The 23,660-nt window shown below is 44.3% G+C and overlaps 2 protein-coding genes across 5 annotated transcripts in view; one reads left to right on the top strand and one right to left on the bottom strand.

Moving 5' to 3' along the window:
• The window catches only part of ARL1 (ARF like GTPase 1), a 40,237-nt gene extending 35,853 nt beyond the window's left edge, over window positions 1-4,384 (bottom strand). Inside the window, exon 1 of the mRNA XM_078597058.1 lies at window positions 4,150-4,384. Coding sequence (XP_078453184.1) covers window positions 4,150-4,153 — 4 coding nt within the window. The 5' untranslated portion in view covers window positions 4,154-4,384. The remainder of the gene's footprint in view (window positions 1-4,149) is intronic.
• A 200-nt stretch (window positions 4,385-4,584) lies between these two features.
• POLD1 (DNA polymerase delta 1, catalytic subunit) overlaps window positions 4,585-23,660 on the top strand; it is a 35,717-nt gene continuing 16,641 nt past the window's right edge. The window contains exons 1-18 of one of the 4 annotated variants that reach the window (XM_078597056.1): window positions 4,585-4,644; window positions 6,759-6,999; window positions 7,926-8,042; window positions 9,324-9,464; window positions 10,024-10,149; window positions 10,929-11,097; window positions 12,204-12,306; window positions 12,430-12,559; window positions 13,370-13,536; window positions 14,540-14,644; window positions 14,770-14,910; window positions 15,206-15,316; window positions 15,939-16,130; window positions 16,928-17,016; window positions 17,469-17,585; window positions 19,133-19,246; window positions 21,532-21,679; window positions 23,102-23,197. In XM_078597056.1, the coding sequence (XP_078453182.1) occupies window positions 6,792-6,999; window positions 7,926-8,042; window positions 9,324-9,464; window positions 10,024-10,149; window positions 10,929-11,097; window positions 12,204-12,306; window positions 12,430-12,559; window positions 13,370-13,536; window positions 14,540-14,644; window positions 14,770-14,910; window positions 15,206-15,316; window positions 15,939-16,130; window positions 16,928-17,016; window positions 17,469-17,585; window positions 19,133-19,246; window positions 21,532-21,679; window positions 23,102-23,197 (2,274 nt within the window). In that variant the 5' untranslated portion in view covers window positions 4,585-4,644; window positions 6,759-6,791. Of the gene's footprint in view, window positions 5,013-5,148; window positions 5,496-6,758; window positions 7,000-7,925; window positions 8,043-9,323; window positions 9,465-10,023; window positions 10,150-10,928; window positions 11,098-12,203; window positions 12,307-12,429; window positions 12,560-13,369; window positions 13,537-14,539; window positions 14,645-14,769; window positions 14,911-15,205; window positions 15,317-15,938; window positions 16,131-16,927; window positions 17,017-17,468; window positions 17,586-19,132; window positions 19,247-21,531; window positions 21,680-23,101; window positions 23,198-23,660 lie in introns of those variants that run through there. The other 3 variants (XM_078597053.1, XM_078597055.1, XM_078597054.1) reach the window with 3 other exon arrangements.

Raw genomic sequence — 23,660 nt, 5'->3', positions numbered from 1 at the left:
CACAGTCGCGTTACTCCAGGTAACAGAAGATGGTGAGTTTACACTGAATGCTACCAGTAAGACATTAAGGTGTGTTGGTCAACACACGGCAATGTTATGACTTTCAATGGAAATTTGAATGGAACAAACCCTCGATATAGACTGTAATTCACAGTCCTTTTCTCAATTCACTGCTGGTTGAAAGTCACCTTTCATCCAACCATAACATCACCAGGCTCCTGAGTACGGGTTGGTGAAGATGAGGGGGGGCAGTATCAGTTGAGATATCACTTGCCACCGATGTCCGCTATAGTCGGGAATCAACCACTATGCCACCACTCCACCCACACACTCCCCATTTTACGAATACGTAGTAGTGTACAGCTTAAGCAAACGGAATGATGAGCGCCAAAATATTAAATAAAGGTCAAGTGACGTGGCAATCTTGTACTAGAAAAGAAAGTTTAACATTACCCACTTGATGCAATGGGTGGTGATTTTTCCCTTGCATTTGAAAGTAATGTTTTAGACATTTAGTTGGGCAGTTGAATAGTGCTTTATTAAATTCAGCAGAAACTCAATACGCCATTGCACAATAATCCAAACAAGCAATGCAACCACACCAGTTTTAAAGCAAAATACTGGTTGGACATGTTTCTGTACTCGCCATCATCCCTCCATGACTGACCCCACACCCCATCCATCTTAACTCAATCGTAAACCACTATAATAGCTGGAATGTACTCTCAGCACGACTGCGTAAAAAACAGGGTCCGCATTTCTAAGGTTGTTTTTTAAAGGGAAGACATTTAAAAGTCACAAGGCACAAAGTGAAAAAACCTTTGGAAACCATGTGCGGGCAGGGCAGTGAAATTCAGGCTTCGATGTGGCTATGTCGCTATTCACATAATCAACTCCTATTCACCTGCATTGACAATGCAGCAACGCTGAAAGCAATTAGCAGCAGAGGAACACAAGGCAACAGCGCTTATTGTTGAAGCGCCAAGTCATACCGTTTGTTGTACACACATTTGTTATTGTATTACTCATACAGGGGAAAAACAGAAGGAATGGCTGATGGCAAGTGCTTGTGACAAGAGGGTGAATCAACTGCATTATAAAAATGCACAATTCCCCTTGGGCAAATACTCAAGCATTCAGCACACACCAGTGTTTGACACTAGTTGCATTACATTGACTGGGCAAGGTGTGTGACAGTGGTTCTCCACGCCAGCATTTTCAAACCACACACATGCCAGCTCTCCATGTCTGACAATTTAATGTACTGCTTACATACTCAGCAGCACATTCCCCGCTTGTTGCAGAGTTACATGGTTTAAATCCGGCAGGCCGCCCTGGTTATAACTGTGCCGTAAAAGTACCTGTTTCAAAGGCGTTATACATGCCCTGTCATTGAAATGAGTAGGCCATTTACTCAATTTGGAAATACAGCAATCATCGCCCCCGTACTGGCAAACTAATTCCCACTTACTGGCCAGGTACTGAATCACCTTGTGCCGCACACATATCTACCACTGGGCGTTCCCTTTCAATTGTTTGAAATGAGATGCGATTGAAGTCGGTTATCACGTGTAAAGCGCTCTCAGACGCCCCGACGAAAACAGTACTCTATCAAACACATTCCTGCGGAGGGAGCTGGTAGGAACGTTGGGTTGCTCGGTCAATGGCCAGGGTCAACGGCGGCGTGGTGTATTCCGCAAATATGGCCGACTGTGAGGGCGGGCACAAGCCGGCGTGAGTAGGTTAAACGTTGAGTTTTATAAGGGCCCCACGGGGTGACCAGCCCTCCCCACCCAGCCCCACCCCCTCCCATTTTTGGATGCACGACGGACGGACACAATAATCCCCTGTGGGCTGGTGTAACCTTGAAGGTTCCTACCAGTAAAACCAATTATTAACTACATACAGGTGCCTCTCTGAGAGAACACCATTATCCAGCCACTAGATGGCACTCACTTATGTGTGGGTGGATCCACGACACCGCCTCCGTGCTAACACGTGGCGAAATACATGTGGCAATTGACTCATGCATTTTTTTTGTTACCACCAAAACACATGACTGGTGTTGAAATCAACCATTTTAAATCTGTGCTCATCAAATACTTTACAAAAGGACTTCTTCACTCAAACACAGTTCATTCTTAGTTTCTAGGAACAGAGATACGCAGACAATACGTCTCGTTCATAAAATAACTATTTCACTCAAACTTCGGCCCCACTGTCTCCTGGAAGCGCATAATTTCAGCAAGAAAACGCTGAACCGGTTTCGACATGTATTCTCATCAGCAGTTAGGCTTGCTTGAATCAATGCTGGAGAACTGCCAGATGTTACAGGAAATGTCCTCGCTCTTTCAGTTAAGTCGTGGACTACAAGCCTGATGTACTAACCATCACACCACAGCACCATCTAGATATTCGACGAGTCCTTTACATAATCTAATCGATAGTACCGTATGTATGTGGTCGATAGTAGATACACCTTGGCTTATATCTGCTTGTTCATGCGATTTGTTCACCTCTCAATATGCCATTACTCTGTACCAAATAATCGTCAAATTGAGGTATGTCCATCATTTTGTCTAAATGCCACTGAATTGTCGGCCTTAAATGAAACAATTGATTGCCAACAACCACTTATTTTGTTACCACACATTTCACAACTATAGTCACGACTGTAGGCATAAACTAAACTAATCATTAGCTGAACATCCAGCAAATACACCTCACTCAGTAATAGAGGATAATAAAAGTAATATATTCTGGATAGCCTCAAGTCTCATGACTTTCGGTGGGGGTCCTGCATTGGTAAATTTGGCCAGTTACTTTTTATGATCATTATGATTCCTGCAGTTGGAAACCGGTGTACCTGGAGAAAACTCACCACGTACAAGAGGTAACAAAAACTTGTAAAAGGTTTTTATTCATCCACTTTCTCCAATTTATTTCATGGCCACCACACAGCCCAGCGCATTCTCTCAATAATTCACCAACCCTTGCGCCTCCAAAGAAACACTGTGGAGTGATAATTAATAATCTACGACCATCAATCCAGTAATGATGGCCTTCCCACTCCGCCGCGGTCACGGGAAGACGTTTGAACCCACCGAAATTCACAAACGCTCCTCAGTGTGAAGTGATAAATGTAGCGTCCACAACTCGCCACTGATGTTAGCATTGAATCGAACCCAGGTATACAATAAAGCAGTGCGTTGACCACCGTGCAGCCGCTCCAAATCTATTCGATAATAGAGTCCACTTAATTAAGCATGTAACTGTCCCAATAAATTTCGATTTAAAGCTTTCGTGACTGCAGGGATTCATCTTCTTGGTTCTTTCGGTAAAGTCACGTAGAAGGGAAATAATACAATAATAAAAATAAAACATAATAAAATTATTCTCAGGACGTTTCGGCCACAACGCAAGCAGCCGTCCTCAGGTGAAGAACAGGTCTGTCGTAAATGACAGCGTCTGAATCAGCAGACCTGTTCTTCACCTGAGGACGGCTGCTTGCGTTGTGGTCGAAACGTCGTGAGAATTATTTTATTATGTTTTATTTTTATAATTTTATTATTTCCCTTCTACGTGACTTTACCGAAAGAACCAAGAAGATTTGTCCCAATAGTTATCAGAAGCTTTACTTTTATCTTTCAAGTTAACATGAACTACTGGGGTAACATATGGATAACATGCAGACAGTATCCCAATGCCACCAAATTAAGTGTATGTTATCACCATGGCCAGAAATCAGTTCCACAAGCAGATGTACAATACGATAGATTCATAACAATGACACAAGCTTAAAGAAGCAACAATTGTGTAACCATTTTAATGCAAATGAGTGCACGAAGACGCGTAAATTTAAATGGCTTAATGCAGTTCGGGCGAGGCTGGTACGCTTAGAGATATCCACAATTGATTCAAAACAAAACTCGCATGCGCCCATAACCATAACGTTTGACTTACTCTGTTACACACAGCGTACAGTTTAAGTACAATCTAAAGTTCGTAGTTGTAAAGACTTTTTATTAATGTATAAATCTCTTCGCCTCATGCAAGCGGATGTTTAGGCCTCACCCAACCACACCGCCGAACTCCTACAAACGGCGAACGAAACGCCTCACACAAAAACAAAAAAAGGACACGGCTTACCCATTGCTGCACGTTACTCGGAGTGCGGGAAAGGATTAGAGCGTACACAAAAACAAACAAACAAAACAAATTGACTTTAATAAATAAGCAAGCTGGCAAGCCCCGGCCGACTTGCGCTGCTGGACTTGCAAGGCCCACGGTTATTTACGTGTCAAGCCGCGCGGCTGCTGCGGCGGGGAGCGAACGTCACGCGAGGTGCGCACGAGACGCCGGCGGCCATGTTGGTAAGGGAGACTCCCTAATGCGTTGCTATAGGGGGGCAAGCGGCGGCCATGTTGGTAAAGGAGACTCCCTACTGCGTTGCTATAGGGGGGCAAGCGGCGGCCATGTTGGTGACGGAGACTCCCTAATGCGTTGCTATAGGGGGGCAAGCGGCGGCCATGTTGGTAAAGGAGACTCCCTAATGCGTTGCTATAGGGGGGCAAGCGGCGGCCATGTTGGTGAAGGAGACTCCCTAATGCGTTGCTATAGGGGGGCAAGCGTTGGTTCAGTAAGGTCAGGACCCCCCCTTTTTCCCCGAAAGACGTTAACAGACTGCGTGGGGAAACGTTCGCGAGCAACTGTGAAGGCCGGGACTGTGCCACAACGAGGGGGGTTGGGGGAGGTAGGGACAGTAATCACGCCCGGCCGCCTTTGTCTCCCCACGCCGGAGATATTTACTGCACATCGCACACGGGGAGGGGTAACTCGTTTGAGGTTAAGTAGAGCCTATCAAGGCCGGCACGGTACACGAGCGTGTGGGTGGTCATCACCACGGCCACCACGTCCGCCTTTGTCTCCCCAGTGGCTGTGTTTACACACCGCACTCGATACTCATGTGTGACCGGGACGATCTAGCCGTAAGATCGAAATATTGAAATATCGTAAGTCGGAGCATCGTAACTCGGGGACTGTCTGTAATGTGTCTCAGAGGAGGTATGAACATTGGAGCTGTGCTCTTAGGTTTTTTCGGTAAAGTCACGTAAGTAAAAAATAATAAATAATAAAATTTAAATGTGTACAGGGCTGTGCATATTGCAGTGTGATATTCGTTCTAAAATATCATGCGCTTTCGGCAGCAGACGCATCTGGTTACCTGCCCAATCGGGGAGGGATTGCCTGGGATTCTCACACATCTTGCAGATGTTAGACGGAAGTGCATGTGACATTGCCTGGCCTGGCTTTATCATTGCATTGTTGTGCTTAGTGGAGGAGAGAGAGCGCGCCCCAAGAGGCTCAATAAGCAGAGCAGCAAATCTCCCGCCATCCAGTGGTTTTCCCTCCAAAATTCAGCACCCGGGGCCCTCTGAGCAGCGCATGCTGCACGCCAGCTACTTGATTCGCAGTCTTGTTGGTTCTATTTGTTTGTAAGTGTGCACGACTAGGATAGTCGTGCATTGATTGACACTTTCTCTCGGGTCTTGCGTCGTCGGTGCTACGAACGGGGTGGTGGTGGTAATTGTGTCTCGTTATTTGGAAGTGTCTGCGCTGTGTTGTAAATACTGTACGGTTGGTTACTTTAGCGTACGCATTGCCATTGTCGTAGTTGGAGAGTGATTGTGTGTGTGTATTGTGCAGTGATTTCCTACCACTAGTTAGGATTGGGGTGGTGCTCGTCTTCAGTTTACAGGCCTGCGCCTGTGGTGGCAATTCCACCTTCCTATGGCAGGGCACGAGTCTATCCCCACCGTTGACGACAAAGTGGAAATGTTTTACCGGCCACGGATGGATAATGGGCTGAGTCAACCTCCAACCAGGATTTGAACTTGCAACCTTCGAATTGTGTATATTATTGCATAGTCTGGAGGGTTGTATGTGCTGCAATGTGTATACTATCGTGTTCATATACCAAAGTGTTTTTAATGGTGTGTCTACATTATAGTCTTGTGTATGGGCATGCTGTTGTATGTATTAATGGTGTATATACCCTGTGTGTGTAATGCAGTGTTGTGTACAGGGCTGTGCATATTGCAGTATGTGATATACGTTTTAAAATAGCATGCGCTATAGGCACCAGACGCATCTGGTTACCTGCCAATCGGGGTGGAATTGCCTGGGATTCTCATCTTGCAGATGTGAAACGGAAGTGAATGTGACATTGGTCTGGCCTTGCATTATCATTGCATAGGCAGATACATGATAATTATCTCTTTTATATTCATTAATCTTAGTCCAAATGGCCGATCCAACGTAATCGTCTTTAAGATTCATAATGAATTTTGGGTCAGATTGCATAAGTTAAATGTGTCATGTACACTCCCCTACCCGACACAGACAATTAATAGAGTTGTTACGTGAATAGGCGTACCAATGTATTACTGTTTCAGTAAACAGGTGTGTGGAAGAGCAGTACCTGTGTGCTGCTGCAGCAGCAATACATTATGAACACGTTTACGTGACAACTCTAATAATTGGCTGTGTCGGGTGGCGGAGGGTGTACGACACAAATCTTAACACGATCTGATCCAAAAATCTATTAAGTCATAAACTTGGTCGCGAAAGCCTACGTGTTGCAGTGAATCCTCATTAAATTACAAGGTGGTCAGTCGATTCTATTGAATGGAACCTGAGCCGGGGTTGAATTAGAAGTCACGTTCACCTGTGCGCTTTAATGTGGATGGTGCATGCAGGCAAAAACGCGACGTGGCATCATTGACTCGAGCATGGATGTCAAGCGTAAGACGGTGGGTGGGGGGCAGCTGCCATCCTCCCAGGGCGCCATGGGGGGCAAGCGCGCCCGCTCAGATTGGGACGATGACTGCCCCACGAACTTCGAGGAGGAGCTCGCCTTCATGGACGACCTGGAGGCGGAGATGGCGCTGGAGGAACGCGAGGAAGAGACGGCGTCGGCCGCGGCCGCTGTGCCCGTCGGTGCGCACGTACCGCGCAGCGTTTCGTGATGCTCTCCGGCCTTGTGCACATCGTCTTCATCGTCATTACTGTCTTCATCATTGTTATCGTAATTGTCTCGATAATTGTTGTCATCATTATGGCAATCATCATGTTCATCGTCGTCTTTGTAAATCATAATTGTCATCGTAATGATTATCATTTTCATCTTCAGCATGTCTGTCATTGTTATTGTTGTAATCATCTTTGCCATCATGTTTATCGTTGTAACTCTTCATTACACGCAATTTACAGCACAGCTCTCAATGTATGTTATTCCCTGTTATATAATGGTTTATATTTTTGGAACTTTGGATTTCCACGATATTAAGATAATGTTGATGAAATACTTTGCCAAACATTCCAGTGCAGGATCCTCCTGAAAAATAGTCTTTAGACTCTACAGAGGCTTCCCCAGGTAAGTAGTTGACTTACATAATTGGCTATTTTAATGTGGTTTAAACTAACCAAATCTAATTTTAAATACACATTTGAAACCTGCCAAATTAATTAAAGAAAATATCTTGAAATAGTAAAATAACAGAACCTATACTTTTGCCCTGTTTTATCTTTCATTTGTCCCTCCACTCTCCTTTCACCGTGGTGGCGAGATGTTAACTACCTCGTCTGGTATATAGGAGATTGTGGGTTTGACCCCGACCCTGACTCTTCTATATTTGACGTTTTCAAATCATAATACTTAATTTTCCCTGAATGCTGAAGTCCAAATGAGTTACTCTGAGCTGTGAACACGATATGCTAGCTCTTTATAAATTACTGCCCAGACGAGGGACGCATATGGTGTAAAGGACAAATAAATGTTTGTACCTGACAATAAGTGTTGTGTTAGGATAAGACAGTTGTGTCTAATTGTATCTGTTTATGTGCATCGTGTTTGTGTCATTCAGGAAAGCTGCTGTCATCGTCTGTTTTTAACAGCAAGTGGCTGCGTCCATCGTTACCCAAAATTGATCAGAAAAAAGAGTCGCTTGTGTTCCAGCAAATCGAGCTCGATCACTACATCGGTAAGGCTATACAGTAAACATTCTTTCATTCCACATTTAGCTATGATTTTCTTGATAAGTACAGTCGTTTCTTAGCTTCTTCATGCTCTTGAATACATTTTCACAAATGTCCTGTGAATGCAGACGTAACCACGTAAACTCTGGTCATCCTACCCAGTAGCTTTTGACTAACCAAACAAAAAACGGTCACTGGATCGCACGCTTTCGGATGCGCTTCTGTGGCCGCCTGTAACCCTCTTCCGATATTAGCAAACCACTGGAACAATGCACTTTTTAATATAAATTGAAAACTATATTTTTTAGAACTGCTTCTTGTGCTTCGTTTGTTGTCCTTACCCCACACCTCCGATGAGTACGGTCGGCTACGTATGGTGCAGTTTTTTTGTTGCATACATACACATTTTGTGTTTGGCCATGTTTGTTTGTTGTAGTACAGAGTTAGACTGATGGCCTTAATCTAAGTTGTCTTGTGGTTGTTGTTGTTTGACTTGCATCCCACTGGGATTTTTGCACACAGTGTTGGTGTACGGTGCTTTTTCTGCAATATTTTGCTGTCTTTTCTTGGATTTTCTGTTTGCACATAGTCACTATAAGATGTATTCTTGTTCATGTTTTTGTTTGTTGCGGTTGCATCCGATTCAAGAGCCGAATGGCTCACAGGGCTATACCTAATAAATGAAACTTGAAACATACATACATACATTTGTTTTGGGTTCCATTAGTGAACCTTAAATTAAGAAAAATAATTGACAATACAATGCTTTGTACCTTATTGCACATCCACACTTCTAAACACCGAGTCACATATTACAGAATTTACTCGTCAAAAATCTTTCATGGAAAATCCACTACAAAATTATTGACTTTACGTCATAAAAAAGCTCATGCTTCTTTTCTTTGTACGACGGTTTTGCTGACGATGGTGAAACTCAATGGGCACAAGACTCATGATCTTCTTCCACAGCTTGCATGCAGTGGCCTAACGTAGCTCTCATTGGCTCTGGTGCGATAAATTAAATGGAGTCGCCCCCCCCCCCTGTCCAACTTACCCCCCTTCCCCCATCTTCATAACCAAGAACTTGGGCTCTTGCAGTTGCACGGCCTGCACAGTTGATTAGATACGCCACTGCGTGTGTGCTGTTATGTTCGTATTAATCAGAATGGTGAAAATTAAACAAGCGCAGCAAAATCCATTGCTGAGTTATACTATGTTCCAACATCGACACACCCCACCTTCATCTCAGTTGTATTCCCATTGTGCTATCTTTGTTGTGTGTGCAGGCTTCCATGTGTCGGGGATGCCAGGAGCCACCCAGGGCTCAGTGCCCGTGGTTCGCATGTTTGGCATCACCAACAAGGGCAACAGCTTGTGCTGCCACGTTCACGGCTTTGCGCCCTACTTCTATGTGGCTGCCCAGACCGGTGACTACCTCATTTTCTTTCATGAGTTAATTTTTTTCTCTTCTCTCTGTTGTATTCCCATTGTGCTATTATCATTATTTCATAAGACGAAGTAACCATGCTGAGCTATTTCAGAGCAGAGAATAAATCCTTGTGTTGGATAATGACCCATGGAAGAAATAACAGAACAGTTTTTGAGATCCCTTCAAGTGACCTATCGATTCTAGAGGCTACATATTTGTTGCATGGTCGTCAATACTGTATATATATTTTTTGCAGCCACTTGTGAACATGTTTGAACCTTCAAGACGTTATACTTGAGAACCAGATTTAATCATTGGTGGCTGAAAGCTGGATTTAAATCCAGGTTCTAAGTTGCACCAGCTTTATGGTCTGACTTGAGCTTCCCAGCCACGTGAAGAAATTTCGATCATTGACCCTTGGTCACTAACAAAGATGATCGCTGCCCAGCACTCGTGTGCACATGGGAGTAACGTACTTTGAAAACCTTTTTGGAATTACAGACAACATTAAAATCAGCTATGATCATACGAACCGTAACACTTTTTGTGCTTTGCAGGGTTTAAGTCGGAGCACTTGGTCAGCTTTAAGAGAGAGCTTAACAACGCGGTGATTAAGGACATGCGGTCTAACAAGGACAACTTGAGCCATGCGGTGCTGGCTGTTGACATTTGCGTCAAGGAGAGTACGTCCCATTTCCTATCTTCAATCACAACCTCTGACGCTGCCTTTTCGCATTCACTGCAGACTTTTGGCAATGACAATTCTGACCTTCACGACTCATCTGAGTGTATAGTAACTGTTTTTTTAATGAAGCTAGAGCACTTAATACATGTAGTAAATCATTTTGTGTGTTTAACCTCATTGGGAAAATTTGAATTGTATAAATATTGATGGGCGAGGAACTAATAGTAGACTGAATCTCAAGACTCAATTTCAGGAGGTTGTTTTTCCCAATTTAAGTTTATTTTTATGGTTGGGGGTATACCAGAGCATTGTAACAAACCCCACACAAATAAGGGGATGACACTTAAGCTCCATAATTATTTAACGGCAACCAAATATCTGTACTTCCTACGGTCACTTGTTTCACCAGACTTGTTTCTCTGTAAGTGGTTGGCATGTTTGGCTTGATATTGGCAGGTACATGGTGATTATATGCTAAACTTGACGCTCGGTAAGGATAAACATGTAAATGTGTATTAATCAGAATGGTGAAAATTAAACAAGTGCAGCAAAATCCATTGCTGAGTTATACTATGTTCCAACATCGACACACCCCACCTTCACCAACCCAATGACCAGCATGTTAAAGTTTGTTAAAAAAAAAATCCTTACAACCCGCACGATATCAGGAGCCCGTGATAAAGCAGTGCATTGTCAAAATGGATGTCCACGTGCACATACGCATCGATTAATTGATGGATGGTGCTGCTTGCGCCTCTCTGCGTGCCCTCCATTCAGGTATATATGGCTTCCACGGGAATCAGAAGAGCAACTTCCTGAAGGTGACGGTGGCTCTGCCTCGTCTCGTTGCGGCCGCCAAGCGGCTGCTCACGCAGGGCTTTCGTTTCGACTCGTTCCCCGAGCACTGCTACCTGTCCTTTGAGGCCAACATTGACTTCGAGATTAGGTTTGTAGATGCACGTGGTTCAGTTAGCCTTGGCGTCAGCCTAATGTATTCAGCACCGACGTAGATTTGTTTGTTTTTGTCTTTTTAAAATAATGATATTTAAATTAAACGTGTAGTTTTATGGCAGCCGATGATTCATAATTGGTTTTTTTTTGTATTAGGTTCACGTAATGATCTGGGCGAATTTCTGAAGTAAGACCCTCCTGCACCCGATATAGCCAAACAAATTAATAATAATTGGAGCGGTAAATGTGAAAAAAAATTGGCTTTGTCGGGTGGTGGGGAGGGCATAATGACAGATTATCACGTGGCCTCACCCTAAAATCAATTATGAATCAATTATTGAAGCTGTGCTGACCAGCAAATTAGCTTGATATTGATAAATGGCCATTCTCCGCAAATCCGATTAGCATGGCGGGCGAAGTACGGTGCAAAAGAAGTTCAACATACATACATTGGGAACGCCCAATTGCCAGTGCATCAATGCGTATTAGAGAACACCCCCTCTGATAGTTGTTTTCACACAATTATTTCTGAGTTCCCTTCAATTGCCCCTTACCCACGCTTGGGACTCTTCACATTCTCTAGTGTGCTATCAGAGATCCTTTTTTGTGTGGCAGTAAAACAATATTATTTGTGCTCGGAGCTGGAAAAAATATGTAAATAAGTGAAAACCAAAGTCAATGCGATGGATTTTCTGTCGGTCATTGTTCAATATTTATCTCAAAATGTGTTTCAATTGTGCTATCAGCATCATTGTGAGATGAAGGATCCAGAGCAGTGCATCACCCTGTTTTGGAGAATGGTCCATGGAAGTAGATATTACGGGATTGTTTTTGAAATCTATGCAAGTGACCTCTTATCTATCCTATGAGCAACACTTGTTCACCTGCCCTGCCACTTCATAATTCATCGTCATAGATGGAATTTGTCAATATAAAATTTGCAGGGTTTTGTTCATGCTCACAATAATTGTTGAATAAGATTCATAATAACCTTGTGCATTTACAATTTTTGCATGGAAATCATTCACGGATTACGGCCCTAACGTTGAAACTGAGTGGACTGACGTGTGTGTGTGTATGTGTGAAATTTCATTGAGGCAGGTTCATGGTGGACCATAAAGTAGTGGGGTGTAACTGGATCGAGATTCCAGCTGGAAAGTACCGACTGCGTGAGGAGTCAGCCTCTGGGGATCTGCCTGGCAAGGTGCGTCACCTCCACTCTCCGCTCTCCTTTACCCCGTTCACCGTTGCCGCGTTGAGCCGGCTTGCTGCGGCATGTTCAGAATTAAAAAAAAAAACTTCCCTGTGCTATATTTGTACTTCGCAGATGTCCCTTGTTCAGCTGGAGGTGGACGTAGCGGTGACGGATTTTGTGAGCCACCCGACCGAGGGGGAGTGGCAGGCGATCGCGCCGCTGCGTGTGCTCAGCTTCGACATCGAGTGCGCGGGGAGGAAAGGTGCAGTTCATGACAATGAGTGGTTGAATCATTTGGTTGTAGAATGGCATTTTCTACTACAGGCACTCCTCGATTTACAAACGCCCGAGTTACGAATATACCCGCACTTACGAACCGAAATATAAACTAAAATAAAATTACTTTATCGGTACCGATCCTCCCATAAGGCCATGGTGGTCGGGCGTATGGCACAGCTTGGCGCCAGCTATCATAGAGTGCGGTCGTGTCACTACAGCTCTCAGTGGTGAGTACAATGCCTTTAAAAATAACGGCGTATTGCCTCGAATTAAAGTTTACTCTGAGCCGTTTGCATGTTCCGAGATTCAGAGGTGAACGGGATCCAGACGTCTCGGAACAGGGAAGGGTTCATTTGCTTTGCGCACGGGCAGGTCCCATTGCTTAACGATATTTATCCCTTCTGATCCCCTCTTGCTCTTCACCTCATAAAACCACAGTCCATAATTGTGTTTTTGAGCCATAACTATGGGAAAAAGAGTTGAGGTGTTTTTCTTTGACTCCCTCTTGTGTGTTTTTATAGTTGACGCCATCACTTGATGAAGATTAATGCCATATCCAGGGCAATCTTTGTCATAAAAATGTCTAGTTTTTACACTTTGCTTGTTTGTATGTATGTATGCAAAACCTTTGCAGAAAATACACAGCTTTTTCATCAAAATGGGTGTTCAGCACCTGGCAGTCAACACTTTTTTCTTCCACAACTCACTAATGACCTTTTTCTTACATTTAATGTTTACTCATTCCATCTTCCACCTGCCTGGTCCGCCCGCCCACTTGCTCGCATGTGTGCAGGCATCTTCCCGGAGCCGGAGAAGGACCCGGTGATTCAGATCTCTAACATGGTCTTACGTCAGGGGGAGCGCGATCCCTTTGTGCGGAACGTGTTCACGCTCAACACGTGTGCCCCCATCGTGGGGTGCGAGGTGCACAGTTTCACACACGAGGGCGAACTGCTGAAGGTGCGAACGACCGACCTCGCAAAGGCCACATGAATCGGGTCGTGACAGAAAAAATTAGAAACGATATGCGTGTGGCCGTTTTGCAAAACCACTGCTTGATGAGGGCCTCCCTTATGCTCTCAGTAATCAGTGTGGGTTGGTGAAGGTGGTACACGTCGACTGAGAAGTACAGGAGAGCTACTCATTTTGCTGCACAGAACTTTGCTGCCCACAACTATGTTGTGAATTAATGCCAATGAGATGGGAATACAGTTTACATATGTTAAATCTTTATTTTAAGCTTTCGTGACTGCAGGGATTCATATTCTTGGTTCTTTCGGTAAAGTCACGTAGAAGGGAAATAATAAAATAATATTAATATTATTTCCCTTCTACGTGACTTTACCGAAAGAACCAAGAATATTTACATATGTTGTTTTGTAAGATCATGTTAAAATATTTTTTTTATTTCATATCATATTAATACATTTAACAATTGCCGCAGTGTTTGTCTGCTGGGCGAGTTACCATTGAAAACGAGCTGTGTCGTTCAATGGGATATTTCCTCGGGTAATAAACTTCTGATTCAGAATTGGTGGTTGAATCGAATCATGACATTGCATCAAATCAATGGATGTGTTGATCGTTATTTATAATACTTAATGATTAATTGTAGATGCACCATAACCAAAAGTGTGCTCATTAGTCATCCATGCTTTCTACAATTGATGCTTAACTTCGTTAATTAATAAATGGAAAGCTTATGATGTTACATTATGAAGAACACCAAATACATTTGACTGAAATAATGATCATGACTTTAGATTAGATAGCAATCCCTCGTGTATACGTGTTTTAATTCAAGATAATTGTATAGAAAATATCAGTAAAAACGCTTACTCTTTTAACTGCAGGTACTCATCCCGTTTTGCAAAAGACCTTAAGAATCTCAGCAGCCTCTCACCAGTTAGAAGAACTAGTTTCATAAACACTAAAATGTTTTTTTTTTGACACCTATCATTAGGCATGGGCCGAGTTCGTCCGCATCGTTGACCCGGACATCATCACCGGCTACAACATCCAGAACTTTGATTTGCCGTACCTGCTCAACAGGGCCAGCACGCTGCGGGTGAGAAGGTCACGACATGGCACCATCACACGTGCATTTTTGTTCGCTGTTACCGTGGAGAAAAACGGTTGATGGTTTAAATTCCGATTTTTTTTTTTTACGTCTTTGAAATGTTTTTTACCCAGGTGTCAACGTTCTCTTTCCTGGGCCGAATTACTTCGATGCGCTCCATCATCAAGGAGTCGTCGTTCCAGTCGAAGCAGATGGGGCGGAGGGACAACAAGGTCATCAACTTGGAGGGCCGTGTAACCTTTGACCTCCTACAGGTCAGCAGCCGCCATCCTCCCCCTCAATTGTTTATTTTAATTTTAGGTTTGCTTTCTTTATATTTTGTGCTGTGTGAGTTTTGAACGCAATTTTCTTCTCATTTGTTTTTAACTGGTTGACTTTTGACACACGTGCAATGCAGCGCTTATGAATGCGTGGTTGACTGCTGCTCTGGTGGTCTATGAGGCAAGCAGCGCTACCCTGTGGGGCTACAAGACAGGCCATCGGCACAAGCAAGTAGGTTGCCAATATATCTGTACGGGTTTTTGAGCGCTGTCTCGATGGTGTGGCAAGGTGCTGCTGCGAGACTACAAGCTGCGCTCGTACACTCTCAACGCGGTCAGCTTCCACTTCCTGCAGGAGCAGAAGGAGGACGTGCAGCACTCCATCATCACCGATCTGCAGGTGCGTTCATTTACGCACCACTATGCTGGTCCGCAGTACTGAGAACTCTTGTAATTAGAATAATATGCTTGGTTTATCGAATAGTGGGCCAGTGATGCTTTAATTTCAGCATTTATTCCTTAAAACATAATGGGACTTTCTCATAATAGGCAATTTTTAAATTTAGGAATATTAATTTAAACTTGTAATTTATATTGGGGGAGTGGTGGTGCAGTGATTTAGTTCCCTGTCATGGCCAACATCATTCTTGAAAGACATCTGAATCGGTGATGACCACTGTCCAACGTGCATTGTGAAGTATGGTAAAGCAGCTCTCAATGATTGCCATGATGTGGAGAGACCTACATCCAGAGGTGGATTGACATTGGCTGCAAATTATTATACTAATCATAATTCGAGTTATGGATGGTCAAGTGGAGTAACAGAATGACAGCCAATGAATGGAACACGCGCAAGAGGTTGATTGATGGTGTGATGCAGTAAAATCAGGTGCTTGGTGGATTCTTACATCGTGACGGCTTCGGAAGGCCTTTGTCCAGTGGTGGATTGACTGTGGCTGACGATGTTAATGTTGAGTAAGAGCAGTAAAAGAAGAACAACAACGGGATTTTTACCGTGGCAGAATGGCAACGAGCAGACGCGCCGCCGGCTGGCCGTGTACTGCCTGAAGGATGCGTTCCTGCCGCTGCGGCTTCTGGAGAAACTCATGTGCGTCATCAACTACATGGAGATGGCGCGCGTGACGGGCGTACCGCTCAGCTACCTGCTGACCCGAGGGCAGCAGATCAAGGTCGTGTCGCAGCTGCTCCGACAGGTGAGCGGTCATCCACCTCCGGCTGCGTTTGCTGGTCGGATTGTTCGCTCGCGCACACGCAATACACTCAGCGACCAGTGTCCCTGGTCTGTGTGTGTTTTATCTCTGAATTATTTTTTTTGCTTGTGGTAACCACTGCACGTTGAAAGAGTGGTAGTGCAGTGGTTAGGACTCTGTGTTATGTACCCAGTGAACTGAGTGCGATTGCCGGCCATTGCTAACATTTTCATATTCTTAGGTTTTTTCGGTAAAGTCACGTAGGTAAAAAATTAAAATGAATTAAAGTAAAATAAAAATAAAATAAAAATAACGACGTTTCAGCACGTGCTGTGACGGTTCCACCTGAAGACGGAAGCTTGTGTTGCCTCCGAAACGTCGTGATTTTTATTTTATTTTTATTTTACTTTTATTCATTTTAATTTTTTACCTACGTGACTTTACCGAAAAAACCTAAGAATATGAATCCTTGCAGTCACGAAAGCTTCAAATCTAGAATTGCTAACTTTACTGGTGAGCGACATCTGAACCGGTCCTGGGTCTCCATCCCCTGCCTCCCTCAGCCATTTCCCTTTCCACACCATTTTCAGCAATCCACACTGATTGATCCTTACCTTCGTGGTACACGCATTGAGTCATCCACCTGATAATCGGTTGATCACAATTCATAATGATCTTATACCTATGGTGTTTGCCACACCATCCTGTTCATTTACCATACCAGCTTTAATAGGTGCTCAATAACACCACTGTCCCCTTGTGTGTGTGTCTGCCTGTGTGTGTATGTGTGTGTTTATCAGGCAATGAAGCAGGACCTGTTGTTACCCGTCGTGAAACCGGAGGGGAACGAAGATTATGCAGGAGCCACAGTCATTGAACCGATCAAAGGGTAACAAACTCGCTTGGAAAACACTTCGACACTGGCACGTGTAGATTTCCATGTATGTTGGGGAGCGTTAGTGTAGCGGTGTTAGCACCTTGCGTTACGAACTTGGAAACCCGAGTTTGATTCTCACTCACAGCCAATACCAGTGACGATTATGTGAACTGACTCGGCCTCAAATGAGTACCTAGTGTGGTGTGTAAACATTCCCTCTAGGGAGATAAAGGTGGCCGGGCGTGGTGTTGGCCAAGCACCCCCTCGTGTGCTGTGCCGGCCTTCATAGGTGCCCGTTAATAGCATGTCCCTCAACAGTTTAAGGCTATACGGTGGATATTTGCCTTTGTATGTTGAACTTCTTTTGCGCCATACGTAGCCGACCGTGTTGAACGCAGAGCGTCGGCCGACGTTCTTCGTTACTGGCTGCATTAGTTTGTGACACTCATGCCGGTTCCGTGCAGATACTACACGGTGCCCATCGCCACGCTGGACTTCTCGTCGCTGTACCCATCCATCATGATGGCTCACAACCTGTGCTACACCACGCTGCTGCAGAAAGGCGTTGTCGAGAATCTGGGGTGAGCTCACGGAAGGCAACTCGAACGATCATTCGCAGAATTATCACGGTACAGGGACACGACTTGAATCTCCAGAATGCATTATTTTTTACGCCTGCATGGACGGCACGGAGGTGCAAGTAGCACCACAATAAAGCAGTACAATCGATTTGTCGACTTAACATATTATATGTCCATATTTGTGTCTTCTTGGTTCTTTCGGTAAAGTCACGTAGAAGGGAAATAAAAAAATAAAACATAATAAAATACAATTCTCACGACGTTTCGGCCACAACGCAAGCAGCCGTCCTCAGGTGAAGAACAGGGCTGTCGAATTTACATATGATATGTAAATTCCTTTGTCAAGGCGCTCTCCTCTAACCCCTGCTTAAATATACGCTGCCAAGCTTGGTGGTGTTCATTCGGACGCTGTCTTTCCGACAGCCCTGTTCTTCACCTGAGGACGGCTGCTTGCATTGTGGCGGAAACGTCATGAGAATTGTATTTCGTTATGTTTTATTTTTATTATTTCTCTTCTACGTGACTTTACCGAAAGAACCAAGAAGATGAATCCCTGCAGTCACGAAAGCTTTAAATCGAATCATTTGTGTCGTCAAGACGCCTCATTTCTGGCTTCCTGGATTGTTTTTCTGACTTGTTGGATCTTGTCCTGATGATGTTCGACGTAGTTTAAAATAAAAAGTGTTATCTCATTGCTAAATTTGGTTCTGAGAATTGTTCGTCAACTTGCCGGTGAACTGAAACAACAATAATTTGCGCTTTAAGCACTTGTACACGTGCCAGTTTAATTTGTTTGGCTGTGTCGGAGGGTCTTAAGGACTTCATTTTGATCAGATCATTACGTAGCCTATCCCAAAAATCTATTATGAATCATTGTATTCATTACTGAGTCGTGAAGGTGTAACGATTGATCTGCCCAGGATGTCCCAGATTTGTTGCAATTCAGGGATGTGATTCCATGAGAATCGAATTATTTGTTACAGTTTGGTGAATGTAGTAGTTTCTAGTGACTGCTGCGGTCATGCACAGAGATTAGGTACAGTCTAAATAAAGATACTGATATCTAAAAGATAAGAACTTTATTTATTTTTTCCTTCAATCTCCAGTTGTCAGAATCTCAAATGCAGATTAGGTTTTGCCCTTCGCACACATTTTACAATGGGTTAACAATAATACTTGCAATGTGGTGGAATATTTGGGCTATAAGGAATGGAGTTTGAAAAGCCCTGCCCTTCATTTAAATGTGACACATTGTTGTTGGCATCCATCATGGAGCGCTCGGCTGACAATTGCAAATTTATGATGATTTTGAATCCTGGTCATGGATCACCTCATCCCGTCATCCTGTCAACCCTCTGGGGTCAATAGAATGAGTACCGCCTTGTGTGATTTCAACAGCGGTCAGCCGATTGATAAACTATTCCCCGCAATACATGTGTGGCTCATGACCATCGGTGGAAATGACACAAGCGCTATCCTGCCGTTCATTCTATTATGAACACACTGACTTATGTATTTTTAAGCTTTTCTTTTCTCGTTTGAATCAGGCTGTCGGCCGAGGACTTCATAAAGACCCCGTCTGGAGACCAATTTGTGAAGAGCTCTGTGCGCAAGGGGCTCCTGCCAGAAATCCTGGAGAATCTTCTGTCTGCCCGAAAGAAGTACGCCTTCACACCCCGTACCAGCCACGTAGCATTTGGAGGGGCTGTAGGTGGCTAAGCCCCCCCGAACTCCACCCCTACTGAAGGCTTAGCCTCCTTCCAAGTTCTTTCTAAGCCCTCTCCCCACCCCCTACTAAGGCTTCACCCCCTTTTCAGGTTCATATCTCACTCCGCCCCTACTGAAGGCTTTGCCCTTCTTACAAGTTATTTTCTAAGCCCCCCTTCCTACCCCGACTGAAGACTTAGCCCTCCTCCCAAGTTCTTATCTAAGCCACCCACCCCCCACTGAAGGCTTAGCCCTCCTTTCAAGTTCCTATCTCTGCCTCCCCCCCAGCCACTACTAAAGGATTAGCCCTCCTTACAAGTTATTTGCTAAGCCACCCACCCCCTACTAAAGGCTTAGCCCTCCTTTCAAGTTCCTATCTCTGCCTCCCCCCCAGCCAATACTAAGAGGCTTAGCCCTTCTTACAAGTTCTTATTTAAGCCACCCACCCCCCACTGAAGGCTTAGCCCTCCTTTCAAGTTCCTATCTCTGCCTCCCCCCCAACCACTACTAAGAGGCTTAGCCACTCTTCCAAATTCTTACGACCAAGTAAAACACTTTGTTTGCAGGCTCTCCTCACGTACGTAGGGGGTGATATCTGAAGGAGATAGGCAAAGTCAGATCATATCAGTACTCGTTCTGTTTAACGTTGAGCATTTGTTTAACATATGTATGTATGTTGAACTTTTTTTGCACCGTACGTAGCCAACCATGCTAATCGTGCCCCCCGCCCATGGAGTTCTTGTATCCCCCCTTTAAATAAGGTTATACTAAAGGGTTTCTTATTCATGGTTCTTTCGGTAAAGTCACGTAGAAGGGAAATAATAAAATAATACAAATAATAAACAAAAAAAAATTATCACGACGTTTCGACTGCAACACAAGCAATCATCGTCAGGTGCGAAATCCACACCTGATGATGATTGAAAGAACCAAGAATATGAATCCCTGCAGTCACGAAAGCTTTAAATCAAAATTTAAAGGGTTTCTCTCGACTACTTTGCTGAAAGGAATGAACGCCGTTGGTTGAGAATTACAACGGAGTGGCAGCCAAAGGACGGAACTCGTCCTAGAGCAGGTCCTACGTGGATTGCGACATCTTGGGACTGTGAGAGGTGGTGCTGGCCGGAGGAGGCCATCACCCAGCAGTGGATTTATTGTGGTTGCTGAAGTTAATGACCTCCATACCTCCCTAGCCCACTCATGGAGTCCCAACTGTGGTACTTCCAGCATTGCGCACAGCTATACAGAGTGTTGGCTGCATCATATTTAACCAACCCCAAGCACACTTGGGGTGAAGTCTGTGCTGCAGTCCTGGCACAGGCTGTGCGGTTTGAGGCTGTGCTTTCAAGTTTTTTTGTTTGTTATTTAACCAAGTGAGAACTCAAGAGACCAGGATATTTCAAGAGTGACATGGATCAATAAAATGATAAAAGCAAGACAAAATAAAGTACAACAATGACACAAATAGAAATTAGAGGAAATATATCTCTGTAATGCGAGAAATTTAAAATATTCCGTAAACATATATCATCGTTAAATAAGAAATTCCCGTATTCATCAAACACTCGAACGGAAATAGCTCGAGTGTGTGATGTGTTTAAAGGTCTCAATGCAGTCCTTGATCATTGATCAAAAACCCTCATTCCAAATTGGTCTCGGAAAGATGAACATGGGACTGGATGAAGATTTGCTTCTGCAGGCAAGGTAGTAAATCTGGCAGGATGGTTTAGCGGTTAGAGTGTGCGACTCGAATTCCAAAGGTTATGGGTTAAAATACCTGTCAGGGATTGACTTGGGCCTTTGTCTTCCAAGGGTTAAGTGGTTTTTCCATGGCAGGGCTGGCCCCTTGCCATGAACATGTGGTTTTCACCCATTGTCGGAAGGCTATAAACATAAATTAAACACCCCTGCAAGCTAATTTTGAGAGACTTTGAGGAGAGGAAAATGTGTATGTGTGTTTGAGAGTGTGTTCATGTGAGTGAGTGCAGGTGTGAGTGAATGTGCAGATGTACAAAATTATTAAATTGAATGGCACACCGAGAAGTAATATTGAGCCCCATTCTGGTATTATTACGTGATCTAAACTGTCAGTCGATTTACCACGTTGGATGAGGGCCGCACACAATTTCATAGCCAACCACGTATTAATTAAATGAACGATTAACACCGAATGGAAGAAGAGCACGGTAAAACTAACAACCCCATCGGGTCTGTGTGTGTGTGTGTGCTCCGGGCAAAGGGCCAAGCAAGAGCTGAAAAACGAGACGGATCCATTCAAGCAGAAGGTTCTGGACGGCCGACAACTGGCGCTGAAAATCAGTGCCAACTCGGTGTACGGCTTCACCGGTGCCCAAGTGGGCAAGCTGCCCTGTCTGGAGATCTCACAGGTATGCTTGCCAGTTGGCACCATGACCAAAGATCCCCCATATAGCCTTAACAGACTGTAGGGGCAAGTGCTGTTAGCGAGCACCTATGAAGGCCGCAACGGTACACGAGAGGGTGGGTGGCCAGCACCACGCCCGATCGCCTTTGTCTCCCTAGTGGTGATGTTTACACACCGCACCAGGTACTCATTTGCGGCTGAGTCGACCTAGGGGAGGCCCAGGACCGGTTCAGATAATCGTCACTGGTGTTGGCCGTGAGCGGGAATCGAACTCGGGTGGCCGGGTTCATAGCGTAGCGCGCTAACCGCTACACTATCGCTCCCCACGCACCATGACCACGCAGAGTATCACAAACAGCTGCTGTCCGACACCCAATAGGGTCCTGTTACAGGTTTGCTATCTCCTACCAATAGGGTGTTGGACAGCAGTTGATAATGAGTACCTATCTTAGCTGACGTAGCACACAAGGGATGGTGGAGTTGTCAGCACACCTTTGTATTCCTGGTACTGATGTTTATCAGTGAACATTGGGCAGTTCAGGCGAAGGTCAATGTACCACTGAATGAAACACGTTTTTTTTCTGTGGAATGCTGCAGAGTATTGTTCTGTGTCACGGTGTGTGTATGTGTGTGTGTATGTGCCTCTGCTTTTTTGTGTGTATGTATGCACTTGTGCATGTCTTTGTGCGTGTACGTACGCGTGTTTGTACGGGGTGTTGCATCAGAGTTGCTCGCACACTGCTCTATGCATTCCGATTTTTGAGTTTGGTTCCTAATAATGCAATGCATTAGTGACCAGTGTTATACAACAAGCCCTGAACCTCACCTAAGTTGACTCAGCCTTAAAATAAATACCTATTGTAGTGTGTAAAATCCGGGTGTGGTGATAACCACACCACCATTCACATGCCATGCCAGCTTTTAAAGATGTTCACTACCAATGTGTGCCCATTTTGTCTGTATAACTATATGAGGGGTCTTTGCAAGAATAATAATACATTAAAAAGACGAATTCAAGACAGCAAAGGATGCTGTTGTGACAATAACAGCCTCCCATTGTGCGTTGTGTGTCATGTGACATCACCATCTTGCATGGATAATGCACACAGCCTTGTTTTAGACGACCAACTCAAAAAAAGTCAATTTTATTGCCATCTATTTGTGGTTTTCTGAAGAGTTTCTAATCATTTACAGCAAGTGTTAGAATTAGTCCACGGAATTAGTGTGTGTGTGTGCCTCGGTGTGTGTATGTTATTATTATTATTGCTGCGCTTGTTTACCCAGGAAAGCCCTACTAAATCTCGTGACGAACGCGCTAGTGTTGGCTCATGTCACCGTTCCTATGTACGTGGTTGCTCACAGCACTTCCCCCCCAACAGCATTATTAAAGGCTATATACGCGGATCTTGGTCTTTGCACTCTGCAGAGCGTTACAGGTTTCGGTCGTCAGATGATCGAGACGACCAAGAACTTGGTGGAATCGCGCTACACGACCGAAAATGGACAAAAGGCAGACGCCAAGGCAGGTCATCGCTCTTCTCCTTATGGAGCAGCCGCACTCAAAAGACTCACGGTTTACACTCTTGCATTCATTGGGAACTGACTCGCTGCCAGGTTGATGTTTTTTACATGCGTACATTTCTACGTACATTTTAAAAGAGTGAAAGTTGAATAATTAGGTCTTTATGGATGTGCATGAAGTCAGTCCTTGGTCACCGGGTTAAATAATGTACCCTTTTACTATTTTAAATAATATACATTGAATTTACACATGCATGCAGTAATTGTATCGAATAATAGGCTTTGAATCTGTTACAGCTTCCCTAGACTAGGTCAGTCGATACTTCACTATGTTGATCAGTGCTGGTTGATGAATAGGGAACCCAATAATAGGAAAAGGTTCATGTCGCTCACCACTGATGTTAGCCGTGACCTAGAATCTAACTGGCATTGCTGGATTCAAAGAGCAGTGCGCTAACTGCACC

The sequence above is a fragment of the Lampetra planeri genome, chromosome 8 (assembly GCF_965212315.1).
Source record: "Lampetra planeri chromosome 8, kcLamPlan1.2.h2, whole genome shotgun sequence".
In the NCBI taxonomy this organism is placed as follows: Eukaryota; Metazoa; Chordata; class Hyperoartia; order Petromyzontiformes; family Petromyzontidae; genus Lampetra; species Lampetra planeri.
The sequence above is the reverse complement of the archived record's forward strand: the minus strand, read 5'-3'. Positions and strand labels throughout refer to the sequence as shown.